The 16,794-nt window shown below is 39.5% G+C and overlaps 1 protein-coding gene across 3 annotated transcripts in view; it reads right to left on the bottom strand.

Annotated features, from left to right (window-relative positions):
* The window catches only part of SACS (sacsin molecular chaperone), a 51,808-nt gene that overhangs the window by 14,003 nt on the left and 21,011 nt on the right, over positions 1–16,794 (bottom strand). Inside the window, exons 6-10 of one of the 3 annotated variants that reach the window (XM_045588612.1) lie at positions 13,197–13,343; positions 9,695–9,772; positions 8,287–8,326; positions 7,366–7,457; positions 2,447–2,473 (exon numbers count right to left, since the gene is read on the bottom strand). In XM_045588612.1, coding sequence (XP_045444568.1) covers positions 2,447–2,473; positions 7,366–7,457; positions 8,287–8,326; positions 9,695–9,772; positions 13,197–13,343 — 384 coding nt within the window. Of the gene's footprint in view, positions 1–2,446; positions 2,474–7,365; positions 7,458–8,286; positions 9,773–13,196; positions 13,344–16,794 lie in introns of all 3 variants that reach the window. The other 2 variants (XM_036456221.2, XM_045588611.1) reach the window with 2 other exon arrangements.

Here is a 16,794-nt window from a genome sequence, read left to right on the forward strand (position 1 = left end):
TTGAGAAATAAAGTTTTATCAAGAATCTGATTAATATAGCCTCCTTGGTTGATAAGTCCCATTAAAATATAATTTTTATAATTAATTTTTAACAACAATATTTTAAACAAATGCTTACTGAATTAACAAAATAGAATATCCAAATCATAGGAAATGCAAAAATATAACACCAAAGATACAAAAATAAGTTAAAAGTTAAAGTTCACAGCACTCAGAAAACAAAAAAATTAAACATTCACCACACTATGTTCTAGGTTATCAATTGCCAAGTAATGCATTTTTACAAATAATTCTATCCAATATCCATGCATGAAATTTGACAATTTGTAAAAGACATGCCTACCATCAGAAACATTATATAATATTAACATATAAACAAAATGCCAACAAAAAACACACCCCACACATGCGATTAACACACCAGTCATGCTGAACTAAAACACATAATAGAAAATAAAGGAGAGAGAAAATGTAGTAAGACACAATTCTAAGTACCTAAGTCAATTCAATCTGATGTTCTAATTTTTATTTATTTTATATTTAAGCCTTTATAAAGTTTTTAACTCTAAATTGTAAATGTTAACCAGAAAAAAGTCTTCATGTCCTGGTTTAGAAAGTCAATGAAATTACAAAGCACCTCTAACAGTATCAGCAAAATAATTTTTAGCTTTGTAATAAATGACTTATGTTTGTGGCTTTGCCTTTAAATTTATCAGTACTGTCAAAAGTAGTTAACTATACAGATCTGAAAGTGTTCCTAGAGACAGAAAACTTATATCTAAACTATTATTATATATGATTATTTAATTTAGAAAGAACTCCTCTAAGAGTAATTTCTGTTTAAACTACTTTTCAATTTAAAGCAATAACATCAACGTACTGATGTTATTTGTTGTTTATTTATGTGTTTACGCTCAATACTAATTTTGAAAATGATTTTTAACATTATAGAATACTATAAACCCCAAAATTTACTTAATCAGAAAAATCTCAGTCCTTACTACTTTTATGAGCTAGGAGTTTACTACACCTGACTAGATTCTTTCAGAGTTGCAGCCAGCTGACTACTCTGATGACCCAAGGCTGTAAGTATAGCAAGTTTTTTATACTTATTTTGTAGAGAAAGTGGCAATGGCAGCTTTGATCACTGATGAGTTCTAACAATGCTCCACTGTGTAGAGATATCCAAATCTCTTTTAAACACACAGGAGGTAAAGTGAAGGTTCGATTAAATGGTAAACAGTAGGTCAAATCTAGCTGTTTGAAGTCAAATCTTCAAAAAAAAAAAAAAAAAAAAGGAAAAGACCAAACCAAGGAAGGAAAGGAAAGCCAACTGCCTTAGGCACCTGGCACTGCACCACAGTGGGGGCAGCACGGCACACCCTGTGGGTCCAGCGGAAACTTCCACTCTGATGTGGAGGAAGCACATGGAGGTGGTTAAAGAAAACAGCACCAGGGGTCAAATCTTAGTAAATCAGCACACTACGGCTGCCTTCCTTCTTTCTGTCTCGAATAGAAGTACAGCAACAACTGGGAGCTCACTCACATAACCGGAGCCCATGGGTAGGTGAGAACTATGTATGCAGCCCACTCCTATGAGATTTTGTTTTCCTCTGATTACACCTAAAAATGATATATTAAAGTTTAAAAATATATAATAATAATAGTTGTAAATGCTAAGCTACTTTTTAATACAAGCTAGAAACCAAATTTAATCTTTGTAAGAATTATCAGTTTAACAACAGTTTATTTTCTAAATTAATTGTTATATAGTTATCGCCTGCTTCAAATAATAGATTGACTCCAAACGCATTTTTTACCAAAAATTTCTGTAAGGCAAATTTTGTATCCTCTAATTTTCCAAGTAAAAAATGAACTAAGAGAAAAGTAATACAGGTTAAGTAAAAAATCTTTTATTTTTAAAAAATGACAGTCAACAAAATGACACATGAGGCATTGTAAGAGCCATCAGCCAATTGTTCCTAATAAAGCTGTCTTAGCCACTGTAATTTTCCTCTGCTATTTCCCCCTTTAGGACATTAAGTGTAAGGTTCCCTCCCTTTACCAATCCAGAATTGATGCTCCTTAACCCTTTATAATCTCAATATTTATGGGTATCATATAACAGAGGTATGTTCACTCTTGTACTTTCCCACTAAATATCACAACTTGAAATATATATTTCCGCATAATTCTTTCATTTAAAACTAAATGTTTTTATGAAATGAATGAATCCAAGCCATTTACTTATGGTTTTATTGTGGTATGTATAACCATACCTATATCAGTATAGTTTCCTCTCTCCTTTAATAGTCATTACCACTAGAAAAAAAAGTGTTGACATAATTTCTGTCTACTTAGGTAAATGAAAAAATATGATTTAAAGAATCAAATGAACAAAAACATCAGACTACAAATGAACACAACATTTAGTCAGTTATCATACCTGAATATCCCCAGAGAAGTTGTTGTGCTAGAATGTAATTAAATCTTTTCTTAAAAAAAGAATTGTCACAATTTTCACATGAAGACTACAGAAATTAGTCTGTATCTTAAGATAATACTGTTTTGTATTAACACTGTTTTAATATATCATTATGTAAAACAAAAGCCATAAACAAAATCCCAAGCACAGCAAATTTTACATTTTAGATTTAAAGATATATTTTTAATGCAAAGTAAATCTCAGCTATACATGGTCAGAAAAACTTAGTTGAGAATGAAAGTGAAGAAAGGAATATGTACTTTATATGTCCAAATTACGTTTTAACAACAGAAATAAAGTCATTTAATAAACTCCCAATGGGCTTTCTGTACAGGCCATCATCACATCTATATTAATAAAAGGATAATATGCTAATTAGACCGGATAGACCCAACATCTTCCAGACATCTTTCCGGATGTCCTTCTGGACAAAGCCACGGTGTGGGGCCAAGGCAGAGGTGGTTAGGGGCCATCAGGCCAGCAGGAGAGAGCGGCTAGGGGCTATCAGGATGGCAGGGGAGAAGTTAGGAGCATCAAACAGGCAGGCAGAGGAGGGATTAAGGACAATCAGGCAGGCAGAGGCTATTAGAGGCGATCAGGCAGGCAGGCAGAGTGGTTAGGGGTGATCAGTAGGCAGGCAGGTGAGCGGTTAGAAGTCAGCAGTTCTGGATTGTGAGAGGGATGTCCGAACACTGGCTTGACTTGCCAGCATCACTACTCTTGTGCTTTGTGGCCATTATAGAGCAGAATAAGGGTTACTTGAACACAGCACTGTGATAGTCTATCTGATAACTGAGGTGGCTACTGAACCATAGGTAACTGAAACGATGTAAAGCAAAACCATGGATAAAGGAGACTACTACATAGACCATAAGTATACACTGCTCCTTCTAGAAGCTGGACTATGACAGAATGTAAGAAAGGAAATCAAAGTCAAGGTTTGTTTTGTTTTCCCCAAAATGAGGAAGACTAAAACATGCTTGCCTAATTGCTAAAGGGAAAAGAGCAGTAGAGTTTGGGGGAAAATACAAGCAATAACTTAATATTTAGCCTACAACTTTTAATGTGATGCAAGTAAAATGTAAAACTATCAAAATAATGAGACAGATTTTGTTTGAGCTATAGAATTAGAGAAGTACCTATTGCAGAGAAAAAAACAGGTTTTAATTTTATGCAGCACTACTTTCAAAACTGGCAAGTTTTTTACTGATAATCAGTAAACAGAAGTCCACAGTGCTTTGTGTCAACAAAATAACTGCATAATCATTAGAACAAAAAATGTCCAATATTTGTGATGTTTCCTACCATAAGAAGGGAGCTCCGTAAATATAATACTTTTAGCTTCCCTCTCCCACATTCACTAATCCCTCCTTCTGTACCTCTCCAGCAAGTGGCATGGCATGTCTGATTGGTAAGTAAACAGAGAGAATCTATGCCTGCTCAGAAGTTTCCTTCTGAGGGCAGGTCCTCCATAAAGAAGCCTGTGGTATTCAGTGCTGCCTGAGACTAGATGGCTGTGTAATCGGTTTAATTATGGAGTTGAATTATAGAAGCCCACTGCCTCACATGAGTCATGATCTCTAACACCAGAATTATCAGTAACACACTGGTGATTTTTACACCTGCTGGACCTCTTTCTGTGTATCTTTACTAACTCAGATCTCAGGAAAGGAAAGTCAGGGCCATTTTTTTGGGTCCACACCAACCCCTCTATTATAGTGCTCCCAAAATATTAAAATTGTTCATGGCAATAAAGTAAGTTTTGACTGGAACAAAATAAAAAAATTTTTTTAAACTAATGATCCTATATTATACAGGATATCATCACATCTATACTAATAAAAGGATAATATGCTAATTAGACCAGATAGACCTGGCATCTTCGGACATCCTACAGGATGTCCATCTGGACAAAGCCATGGTGTGGGGCCAAGGCAGAGGTGGTTAGGGGTGACCAGGCCAGCAGGGGAGAGCAGTTAGGGACAACCAGGCTGGCAGGGGAGGACAGTTGGGGGAAACTGGGTTGGCAGGGGAGGGTAGTTGGGGGAGACAGGGCCGGAAAAGGAGGGCTATCAGGGGTGACTGGGCTGGCAGGGGAGGGCAGTTGGGGGTGATTGGGCTGGCAGGAGAGGGATTAGGTGGTAATCAGGCTGGCAGGCAGGCAAGCGGTTGGGAGCTAGCAGTCTCTGTGAGAAGTATGTCTGACTACTGGTTTAAACTGGCAGATGGACATTCCCTGAGGGGTCCCAGATTGGACAGGGTACAGGCTGGGCTGGGGGACACTCCCCCAATGCACGAATTTCTTGCACTGGGCCTCTAGTATAAAAATAACAAGGAAGATGCCCAGGACACAGTTACCTGTCACCCATTTAGCCAAATAAAAATATTGAAAAAGATTATTAAATAATCATAAGAATGGTAGCCTAACACTCAAATCAAGGTTTTAAAAAAGTGAACATAGAGCCAATTCCTGGAGAACTAAGCCACACATTATGAATGACAAAACAGTGAAGACATCCCATCTAGTGTAAGAGTCCAAAGAATATTAACCAACAGTCAGAGACAAAGTACACTGTGAATGAAATAATCCCAAAATAGAAAATCAGAATCCACAGTAGATGAGAAAATGAAGACATACAAAGTGGGAAGACTCAACTCTCTAAAGATGTCAAATTACCTAAGTTATTATATATATTTTAACACATCCCTAAAAATATAACAACAGGCAACCCATCCACCTACGACTAGAAAAGCAAGTGGTTTCCATTCTTTGTGCCATTGGACATTTAAAAATCTTTGAGAAAAAGCACAGTATTATTCTGTTGGCCTTGTATCCTTTCTACCTGACTAGCTCTTAATAACTTTTGGCAGATTTCTAAATTCATATCCACCTCAGAAACTATTGGCCATTAACAAAAATATTCTCTTCAAAAGAATGTAATACATTGCACAATGAAATACCATAGCAATAATAAAGGAAGATCTATTACTCCATGCAAAAACTTTGATGATGTCACAAATATTAAAGTAATAGAAGCAGATATGAAGAGTACATACTGCTTGATTCCTTTTATAGATAGGACAAATAACTAGCTGAATTAGTCAGTGTGATTAAAAGCAGGATCATGGTTACCCCTGAGTGAGCAGAACTGAAAAAGGCATAGGAGGAGTTTCTGGGTATTGGTGATCTTGTTTTTTTTATCTAGGTGTTTTCAGTTTGCAAAATTTCATTAAGCTTACATTTATAATATGTATACTTTTTTGTATGCATATTATATTTCAATGTAAAGTTTTTATACCAGAATATAGTAACGAATTTGAAAAATAACAACTTGTAAAACTTTGGAGCAAACAATGGCAGAGTTATAGGAATGCATATTCAGACTCCCAAAAAAGCTACTTGAAGATGACAATTCCCATCAATGTCACAATTGCTACCTCATAGTTACAGATTCCTTATGGCTAACAGTTTTCACATATTCATTTTCCTTTAGTCTCACTTCGACTCCATCCTTAATTTGCCTCCCCCATTCCAATTCCTTTAGTTTATATTGAAATGAATTAAGATGTACAATCATTACAACTTTTCTTTCTGTCATTTCCTTTGAAAATAGCATCCTATATAATAAAAGGATAATATGCAAATCGACCAAATGGCAGATAACTGGTCACTATGACACACACTGATCACCAGGGGGCAGATGCTAAACACAGGAGTTACCCCTTGGTAACTGCACTCCCACAGGGAGAGTGCCACTCAGCCAGAAGCCAGGCTCATGGCTCTGGCGAGCACAGTGGCGGTGGCAGGAGCCTCTCCCACCTCCACAGCAGTGCTAAGGATATCCGACTGCTGGCTTAGGTCTGCTCCTCACAGTCCTCAGCAATAAGACATCCCCCAAGTGCTGCTGGACTGCGAGAGGGCGCAGGCCGGGCTGAGGGACTCCTCCTTCCCCCCAGTGCACGAATTTTGTGCACCAGGCCTCTAGTATGCTATAAAAGACACATCACAAATAATATGCTTTACAACCTTAACCAGTGAAATGAAACCAGAATTTTCAAGATAATATCTAACTTTAAAAAAGTTTAGGCAATATTCTTAGAAGGGAAAAGATGCTTACAAAAGTTGCAAGATAATATCAAACTTAGAACCATAATAATTTTCCCCAAACTATTCTGTCTTTTCCTAAAAAGAATTTTTAATAAAGGATATCTATCCTTTGCTAGGGCCCTAGGAGTCCCTTTCCCTGACATTGTTGTGAGTTCATTTTATCTGTCTGCATTTCCCTGGTTGGCCCTCACCCTGATCGCTGCCCACCCCAACAGGGGGTGGGGCTGGCTGGCCAACCTCCTGCAGCCTCTCCCTGGCTCTTCTATCCCTGATCACACCCCCTACACCAATAGGGGATGAGGATGGCCAGTCAACATCCTACAGACCCTCCCCCCACCAGGTCCCTCTCTAGATAGGTCCCTCCCACCCTGATCAGGGGCAGGGCCTCCGGGCAAACACTCATGGTCCCTCCCCCAGGCCGCTGACCCCCGTTTACACCCCTCACACCACTTGGGGCTGGGGCTGGCTGGTCCACTGCCCACAGCCCCTCCCCACGGCCAGACCCACCCCCACTCAGCCCCCTAACCTCAACTGGGGGTGGGACCCACCAGCCAATCACCTGTGGCCCCTTCCCCCAGCCAGCCTGGCCCAGATCTGCCCCAATTGGGGCAGGCTGGCCGGCCAACCTCCCACCATTTCCTCCTCCCAACAGGCCCAGCCCCAATCCGCTGATTGGGGCCAGGCCGACCAGACCCCACCCATGCACAAATTTATGCATTGGGTCTCTAGTTTTTTATAAATAGGTTTATTTTTAAAAGCTAGACTATAATACCTCGGGTTTGGGCAGCTTCCTTTAAAGCAGCTAGAAGATGAGGTTTCAAGTTATCCAAAATAAATCTTCCTTCAAGACCTGGGAAAAGGGACCTAAAAAGCAAAAGGACCACATTATAATCTTCTAACAATTCTAAAATAATTAAATAACTTCACGCCAATTAAATGTATTATTTTATATAAATGCACATATCAAATCACACAGCAATACTTTTGATAAAATATTAATGAGCCTTCACTATAAACCATTGACAAATCAGTTATTATTTGCACTTAATAACCATTTTGTTATTAAAATTTTTGAAAAAAATTGCTAAGATAACTTTATAAAAAACTGATTATATTGAGAGGAAGGTGTGGGGAAAGAGAAAGAAACATCTAGTTATTACACTTATTTATGCATTCATTGGTAGATTCTTCCATATGCCTTGACCAGGGATCAAATAAACAACCTTGGCATATGGGGATGATGCTCTAACCTAGGGGTGTCGAACTCAATCAGAGAAGGGGCCAAAATCTAAAATCCAGCCTAAATTGCGGGCCGAATGGTTTACTGAACAGTCATAAACTGTCATTGTGATGGAAACGCAGCGGAGTGCAGTGATGACAGCGCGGTGCGGGCCACATTGCAAGGCCTGGCGGGACGGATTTGGCCCGCGGGCCTTGTGTTTGACACATGTGCTCTAACCAAATGAGCTACCTGGCCAGGCTTCAGATAATTTAACTGATAAAAGTGAATAGTTTCACTTTATGATGTAAACATTTATCCAATCATATTTTTAAAAGTACTATATTTCTGCGAAAGTCTTTCTTATAAAATCTACATTGATAATGGATGCATTTCATAATAAAGGACTGTAAATGTGAGCAGGGACAGGAGTCTCTAAGAGTAAATCCATATTTTTTAAAGTGTGTTCTATACCTTGGATAGTCTTCTGAGGTAATATAAATAACATCTTGATCTGATACAGATGAGGAGAAGGGAATAAAATTTCCATTTTGTAAAGGTAGCAGCTCCAACCCAAGCAGTTCACTATAAGCTTGGTCAGACAGCACAAATTCTAAGAGGTGAAGCTTTTCTTCAGCGCTGCCCAGGTGTGCAGACTTCCTCAGCACCTGCCGCACCCACGCCGGGGTCACCTTCCGCACAGGTTTCTCACTGGAGGCAGTGAGCTGCACGGCTGCAGCCAGATTCGCTGGTACCTTGACAATCTGCTTTCCTGAGCTATGGAGGTAGTTGAGCACAGTCTTTGTGTGTTCCAAACTTTCATCAAGTTCTGAGAAGTAAGCCTGCTCCAACTTGACCCAGTGATTGCTAATAGAATAAATAACCGCATTCTGGAACAGCTCACTGAACAGAGGCTCTAACACAGGTTGCCAGTGCACCTTGACTTTGTTCACATCAGGCCAAAGTTTATAGATTATGTCAACTGACAAGGGAAAATCGGAGCTCCTCTTTGACTCCAGGCGTTTTATAGAATCTAAGATCAGAGTAGCATAGGCTTTAGGGACAACATTCATGATCAGAAATTCATTCCACAGGGCAGCCGGATCTCTCCACTGGTCCAACTCTCTCCATTTTATGCTTCTGCGATTGTCGGTCAGGCCAAAGAACCCACTGATGTGAACGGGAAGGCCCGTTTTACTCTCCTCGCCAGGAGGCAAGGGAAGAAAACAAAATGCTTTTCCTGAGAAATCAGATGTTGCTCCATTTTCTTCATCATCTCGGTTTGATAAAGACATAGCTATTCCAATGGTTGGGATGAATTTCAATTCATCAGCTAAAGAGTCAAGTTTACTACTAATTCCTCGCCCACCCACACTGTTACACACCAACCAAGATGTCTTTTGTGTGTCCTTCATACTCTCGTCTTCTAAAACTATATTTATATGATATGTCACACAGGTTATGCTATTGCTTGGAATCTTTTTACAATAGTTACTTATAGCAGTTTCCAGAATCTTGACAGAATTTGGCCGTTCCTGTTTTAGGGCCTTATTCTCACTAGCAGTCACTCTAAACACTAGTTTCTCTGTTCCATCAGTTTCTCGGACATGTAAGGAGACATCCTGCACACTCTTCAGAAACAACAGCACTGTGTCTGCATCTGCCCTAAAAGATTCAAACAACTCAAGAACCTTTTGCTTATTGTAGAGGTTACTACTAAGCTGGGAAGGCTGTAGGCGAAGAGGAAAACGGAAAAATGTTCCTGGAAAATGGCCTTTTATAAACATTTCCTTGGTGCTTCCAAAAATGCCAATAAATGGCGCAAACTGGTCTGAAAGTTCACTAATTTCTTTGCTGTCATCTTTGAGATTCCAACATTGACCTGATTCGTGTGGACCAAAAAGTGTTTGGTGAGGATCCAACATCCCAATCTGGTCACCACTAAAAATACAAGGAACATCTGTAAAAAAACAAACAAACAAACAAACAAATAAATAAAAATTAAGCAGTCATGATCAACTCTGAAGTTTAATGGAAAGTTGTAATTATACTTACAATGCATAATTATTATAAAAATATTACATTTCCAACAACATGAATGGAACTGGAGAGCATTATGCTAAGTGAAATAAGCCAGTCGGTGAAAGATAAATAACACATGATATCATTCATTTATGGATAATAAAGAACAACATAAATAGATACACAGGCAAAGCATATAAGCATAACCAATGGACACAGACACTGGGGCGGGGGGCGGAGTGGCATGAAGGGGGAGAAATGGCATATGCTGCGAGGGGGTAAGGGAGGCCAGGGAGAGGTCAATGGAGGGGGAAAAAGGAGACATACGCACTACTATTTGTAATACTTTAAACAATAAAATAAAATTTAAAAATTTAAGTTTTCAAATTTTAATTTAAATAAAAATATTACACATGAAAAAGCATAAGGCATAGAGTGACTCCAAAATAGATTTATCTAAAGAAAAAAATTAAATTTAGCACAAAAATATAATTCTTTGAACATGAAAATAATGATTTCTCTCTTGATTCAATAAGTAACAGCATAAAGATTTTACATGATTATTATGAAAACCTAAGATATATCTTCCAACACTTATTAAACAATTAAAATATGTAAAGTCACTGGATATCTACACTCAACCCCACAGCCATGTGAACCCAATTAAACAGAACAGAGTTGCATCTATGCTCAAAACGAAAACTTTAATGGTAGACTCTCTGAAGGAAGGAGGCAAGAAATATCAGGAAAAATCCTGCCACCAAATTACTCAGTAAGCATCTGACCTTCAGTGAGTGTTGAAATGCGTTCCCTTGGTTGATGTGCATCCCTATGCTCCTCACAATAGATGTGTCCCTCAGGTTGGGAGCATCTCACCACACTGAATCTAAGGGTATGGCTTCCAGACACATATTTTTGTATAGCATGATCACTACATTGATCTGCTTCACCTGTTCTTTAACCAGAAGCAAAGTGATATGCAAACACTGGCAGAACAATCAGACATGTCAGAACTGCCGCATGTGAGAAATCCTTCAACCTGGTGCCTTTGGGGACGGCCCGAGGTGACCTGGGTCTGCCTCTCAGGCTGGCTGAGCACCTAACCTCCTTGATTGATGCAGCTCCAATGACGTCCACCTTTAATGTTTACTGCCATCAACTGCAGGCTCAGGTGTCACAACCACCAACTCCTAAACTCTCAGTATTTAAAGCAGGAAATGTTATATCCACAAACCTAGCTGTTAAATCAATCAAAAGTGTGGTCTGTGACACCCTCGTCCATAGACTGTGTACACTCCCATTATTAAAATTCTGCCTGACATTTTACAGCATGACCCATGACCTTCACAGATCCTTAGATTAGAGAACAGTACTCCAGTTAATACTACTGCACATAAATGTGGTTATTCTGTAATGGGGAACAAATCTGAGGGAGATGCAGATATTGGCAGTCTGCCAGCCTCTGACTAACCAATTCATTTTTGTACAACAGTCTCCACACTTATGCCATTCACATATGTGCCCCATACTTAAAAACTGATCTGAGGGATAATATTCAAATAGTTTAACACATAAACATTAATAGACATGTGTAACCCTATATAATAAAGAGGTAATATGCAAATCGATCATCACACTCTCACAAGAGGCCAGTAGGGGGGCTAGTGAGGGACAACCAAATGACTGAACAAACAGGTTGTGTGGAGCGACCAGGTCGGCAGGGGGGTTAGTGAGTTATGACCAAATGACTGAACAGCAGGCTGCATGGGGCAACCAGGCTGGTGGCGATGGGGGTGGGGTGGGGGGGTGGAGGGGGTGGGGATGGGTGAGGCTGGAGATGACCAGGCTGGCAGGGAAGGCAGTTGGGGGTGATTAGGCTGGCAGGGGGTGGGCAGTGAGTGACTAGGCTGGTGGTTGGGGGCATTTGGGGGGGCGGCCAGGCTGGCAGGAGGGGACAGTTAGAGGCAAACAGGCTGGCAGAGGGAGGCAGTTGGGGGCGACCAGGCTGGCAGGGAAGGCAGTAAGAGGTGACCAGGCCAGAGTGGGGGGGTTGGGGGGAAAGAGAGTTAGGAGCAACCAGGCTGGCAGGGAAGGAGGAGTTGGGGGTGACCAGGCTGGCATGCAGAGGCAATGAGAGGCAATCAGGTCAGCAGGGGGGGTGGACAGTTAGGGGCAATCAGGCAGGCAGGCAGGTGAGTGATTAGGAGCCAGTAGTCCAGGATTATTCCCAGGATCAGGCCTAAACCGGCAGCTGGACATCCCCCAAGGGGTCCCAGATTGCAGGCTGGGCTGAGAGTACCCCCCTCCAGTGCACGAATTTCATGCTCTGGGCCTTTAGTAGTAATATAAAATTGTAATTTATGAATTAATTTTATTATATGAGTATTATGACTTAATACAATATTATACAATATATAACAAGGTAAATGCAATACAAAAATATAGGCTTACTAAAATTGGGCTATAATGAGGGTGACCTTATGTCCCATGCATCAGAGGCCATTACAGTTTAGGCCAGTTAATAATAATATCATGAGTGTCCCAGTTTTGATGATATAGTATGTTATCATTCTAATTATAGTTATATCTCTGCTAAGTCAATCTTTCCTCCTGCAAATTCAAAATGCAAAAAGAATTTGAAACTAAAGTATAATGCAATTCCATATATATATATATATATTATTACAAACTATAGTAAATATTGAGAGCTTTTATTCTGGAAGAATAGCTATATACTCTTAGAGATGTCTATCCTAAGTTCATGTATTTCCTGTTGTAACTACAAACCATGATTTCAAAGTAATCTTTAAAATACTCATAGGTTTAAGAGCAAAAATTTTATGAGAAAAATGTAGAGAAACCAGAATCACTTCAAAGATCTTTATTCCGTCAGTTATTTGATACCATTAAATATTACATCTTCCTCCTTAACCTCCTGGTATTTAAAAATATGTATAAGAGTATGTGAGAATTGGTTTGAGTGACTCAAACATTTCCAGTGTAAAGTATTTCAGAGTAACAATTTTATGTAAGCATTTCAAGAGTTACATTTCAAACCCCATATAAAATGACTCAATATATTATACTGATTACACACTTTATTATAATGACATTAACTTTATTATAATGACATTAACTTTATGCTAATGACATTAGCATCATATGATGAAGCTTTGATATAGTTACCATGGTAATTTCTGAAAACTCAAAACAGATATTTCATTGACACACTTACCACTGACAGAAAAATAAATGGAAAAAAATACTTTTTAAAACAGTATCATCTCTGAAGTTAACCAAATAAATGACACACTACAGGCTAAAACGATTTTCAATATCAAGATTGAAATCGAATACTATACCCGTTATGTGATAGACAGAATTGAAGCCAATTCCAAATCTTCCAACCTTCAAAGGGTCATCCTTCTTCCTGCTTCTTGCTATTTCTTGAATACCATGCCAGTCCTCTGGGGTGAAAACGGCATTGTTGTATACATAGAGAGCTGAGCCTGAATGTTAAATGCACATGCACATATTAGAAAGAAGTATGCTAAGGTATTCAGCTCTTTTAAGAAATTCCTCCATATAAAGTTGCTTATTTGATGGGAAGATGAAAAGTGAATGGTATGATTGAATTCTGCCCTATAATGCCAACTGTTTTCAGAATAAAAATAAAGAACAAATTAATGGTAAAAATTACCAGCAAAGGGAATATAGAACTGTTGACCAAAAATTCAAAAAGGAAAAATTAGCTCAGGTGGCGTTGTTCAGTGGTTTAGCATCAACCTATGAACCAGGAAGTTATGATTCAATTCCCAGTCAGGGCATATGCCCAGGTTGTGGGCTTGATCACCAGTGTGGGGTGTGCAGGGGCAGGCAGCCTATCCATTATTCTCATCATTGATGTTTCTATCTCTCTCTCCCTCTCTCTTCTCTGAAATCAATAAAAATATTTTTAAGGAAAAAATTAAGGGTATTATGGTACTTATGTAAACACTCAAAATACAGGGCAAACAAGGAAATTTATCACTTTGTAAGTATGTTTCTCAATAGCATATTAGTTATTTTTTGCAAGTGAGATTATTTATAAGTAAACTAAGGAGACTTTCTACTGGTATTTGAAGAAACCGTATTAAAATATTAGAAGCCCGGTGTGCAAATTCATGCATAGGTAGGGTCCTTTGGGGTGGCCTGCAGGGATCGGGCGGAAACTGGCAGTTCAATGCCGTCTGCCACTCCTGCTCACCCAGGCCCTGCTGCGCCTGCCATGGGCTTGCGCCTAGTCAATCCTGGTAGGGAGAGGCTCATGCTGCCACAGCGGTGCTCACCAGTCATGAGCCCTGTGTCTGGTGCTCATCCCGAGGCGGGTGGGGGAAAGGGGCAGGACCCGATTGGCCCTCCGGGCAGGCAGTGAGATACCCTTGCCAGCTTGGATCTGAATCCGTCCTGCTGACATTTGCACAAAAAAGTATTCCCTATAATAAAGAATTTCCTCCTCACATCCCACCCCCACCCTCCAGTTTTTGTTGGGAGCCACCTGGCAGCTGCTTTAATATAGTTTCTTCCTTGCAAAGCCTCTAGGGTGGGGAAGTGGCCATGGTGCCCAAGGCCAACTTCCAGGAGGCCAGTGGTGCTGTTGGGATCATGCTGGTGGCACCAGTCCATCGATGCCTGGCCCATTCTCCAGAAATTGGATCTACAGAATTACTGAGGGAGGTAGTGGCTGCTGCCGGGCTGCCTAGATGGGTCGGTCAGCTGAGCGGGAGTCCACTGACTACCAGGGGGCAGGTCCTGCATTGAGCATCTGCCGCCTGATGATCAGTGCATATCATAATGACCAGTCGACAGGTCATTTGGTCATTCAGTATTCAGTTGCTTAGGCTTTTATATAGATCAGAGGCCCATTGCACAAAGATTCGTACAATAGGCCTTCCTTAGGCTTATATATATAATATATAGTTAGATAGATTAGAGGCCCACTGCACGAAGATTTGTATTATACAATAGGCCTTCCTTCCCTGTCTGCTGGCACTGGTTTTCCTCCAGTACCTGGGACCCAGGCCTTCGCTCTGGCCACCGCCTTCCATCTTTGCTCTGGCAGAAGCCTTCAGTCTTCACTCCAGCCAGAGCACGGCTCCGATAGCTCCTTCCGCCCCCACCCTCCTCCTAATAGCCTATGTTCTGCCCCACCTGGCCTCTCTGCACCTGCATGCATACTGCCCAGAGAGGCTGGGGGGCAGAGCCACCACCATATTTGTCAGATTAATTTGCATACTCAGTCCTGATTGGCTGGTGGGCATCGTGAAATGGTCAATTTGCATATTTCTCTTTTATTAGTGTAGATTATTTAAAAAAGTGAGTAATAATCCAATAATCATCTCGTAAGTATTTGTTTTGGCAGCTTCTATATTTTTCTATACAAGGCACTACTTATATAATTTAAAAAGTCCTTAATTTGACACATTTTTAAGTAAGCACATCAGAAGAATATCACCCTGTCTCTAAAGTAGTTCCTTTAAAAAGTTTTAATTATAATTCTGCACAAAATATTTTTAGAACTCTACTTTTTTAGATTTATATTCAGAATCTCTAATATTCTTTGAATATATTCAACTATAGTAACTTATCATACTTTAAAATAATAAATACTTTTCTTTGAAAATATTACTGAAGTATAACCTAATTTTGCCAGAGCCTATACCTACAATAAAGTACCAAGTTTTAAGTGTACAGTTTGATGTATTCTTACAAAGTGAATAAACCTGTGTAACATTCATCCAAATTAATCATAGAAAACATCCCAGCATCCCAGAAGCTTCTTCTCATGTGATTATAAAATCAAGCACAGATATGTGGATGTGGGCCCAACATAGTTGTTTTACAAAAATGGTGTGACTGCTATTTGTAAAATAGTCAAAGTAGGAATATGAAAATAGCTAAGACTATTGAGGCTTTTTTGAGGATAAAAAAAGAAAAAAGTTATTAAAGTGGATTCTAGAGCCAGGTAAGTTTGAATATCAGACCCAGTCTATGTTATCACTTCAGGCAAAACTAAAGCCATTAAGGCTCAGTTTCCTCACATGTAAAATAAGGATGAGAACAGTATATGCCCACAAAGCAAAGTGCTGAGGATCAAATGAGACAATACAGATGAAGGACTCGGTACAATATGCAGCATTGAGAAGACACATTAAAAAAGTCAGGTATTATTATTGTTATATTATTAGTAGTATATGATAATGTTAGTGTTTATCATTAACAAAATAAACATTATAGAAATATTGATAAAATAAATGCAACAGCTAATTCGAGCTGGTTTAAAAATGGCATCTAGCAAGCATGGCCTGGTTCTGCCTGCTCCAAATGCCCATTATAAATACATAAGACAACAAAGAAACAAAGACCAACCACAAAAACTCACAACACTGAACACCAGGGCTGAAAATGAACCTCTTGCCAGAATCTAGAAAAAAATAGCATAGCTATGAGATCCACGGAAGGGAATTAGAAATCCAGCCACGAAGTACACCCCTTCCTTCCTGGTGTTAACTAGAAAACTGGGCAGCAACCTTTTAATGCCTGACTACTTTTATAAAACACTTGTTAAATTACAAAATAATAGATGCTTGCTTTTTTTTCAAATAAAAAAGTATTTCCTATAATAAAGAATTTCCTCCTCACATCACAGCCCCACCATCCACAGTTTTTTTGAAGTAACAGAACTACTGTTCCCTATCCTACACATCAGTGCAACTCTAGAAAGAAGGAACAGGTGAAAAATACTTTAAGTGTAACTGTCCTATCTGTGGCTGTCAGAGCTCTTCTCACACCCTGGTTTGTCATTGTCATCACCAGGCAATGCACATACACAAGCCCTCTTCAGCAAACAGAGACCTGGGTGAGAGGCAGATAGACACAGCCTTCTTAACTGGTTTCTGCATCTAGCAGGTAAAATCTAGA

This window comes from Pipistrellus kuhlii, unplaced genomic scaffold (genome assembly GCF_014108245.1).
Source record: "Pipistrellus kuhlii isolate mPipKuh1 unplaced genomic scaffold, mPipKuh1.p scaffold_m20_p_3, whole genome shotgun sequence".
Taxonomy (NCBI): Eukaryota; Metazoa; Chordata; class Mammalia; order Chiroptera; family Vespertilionidae; genus Pipistrellus; species Pipistrellus kuhlii.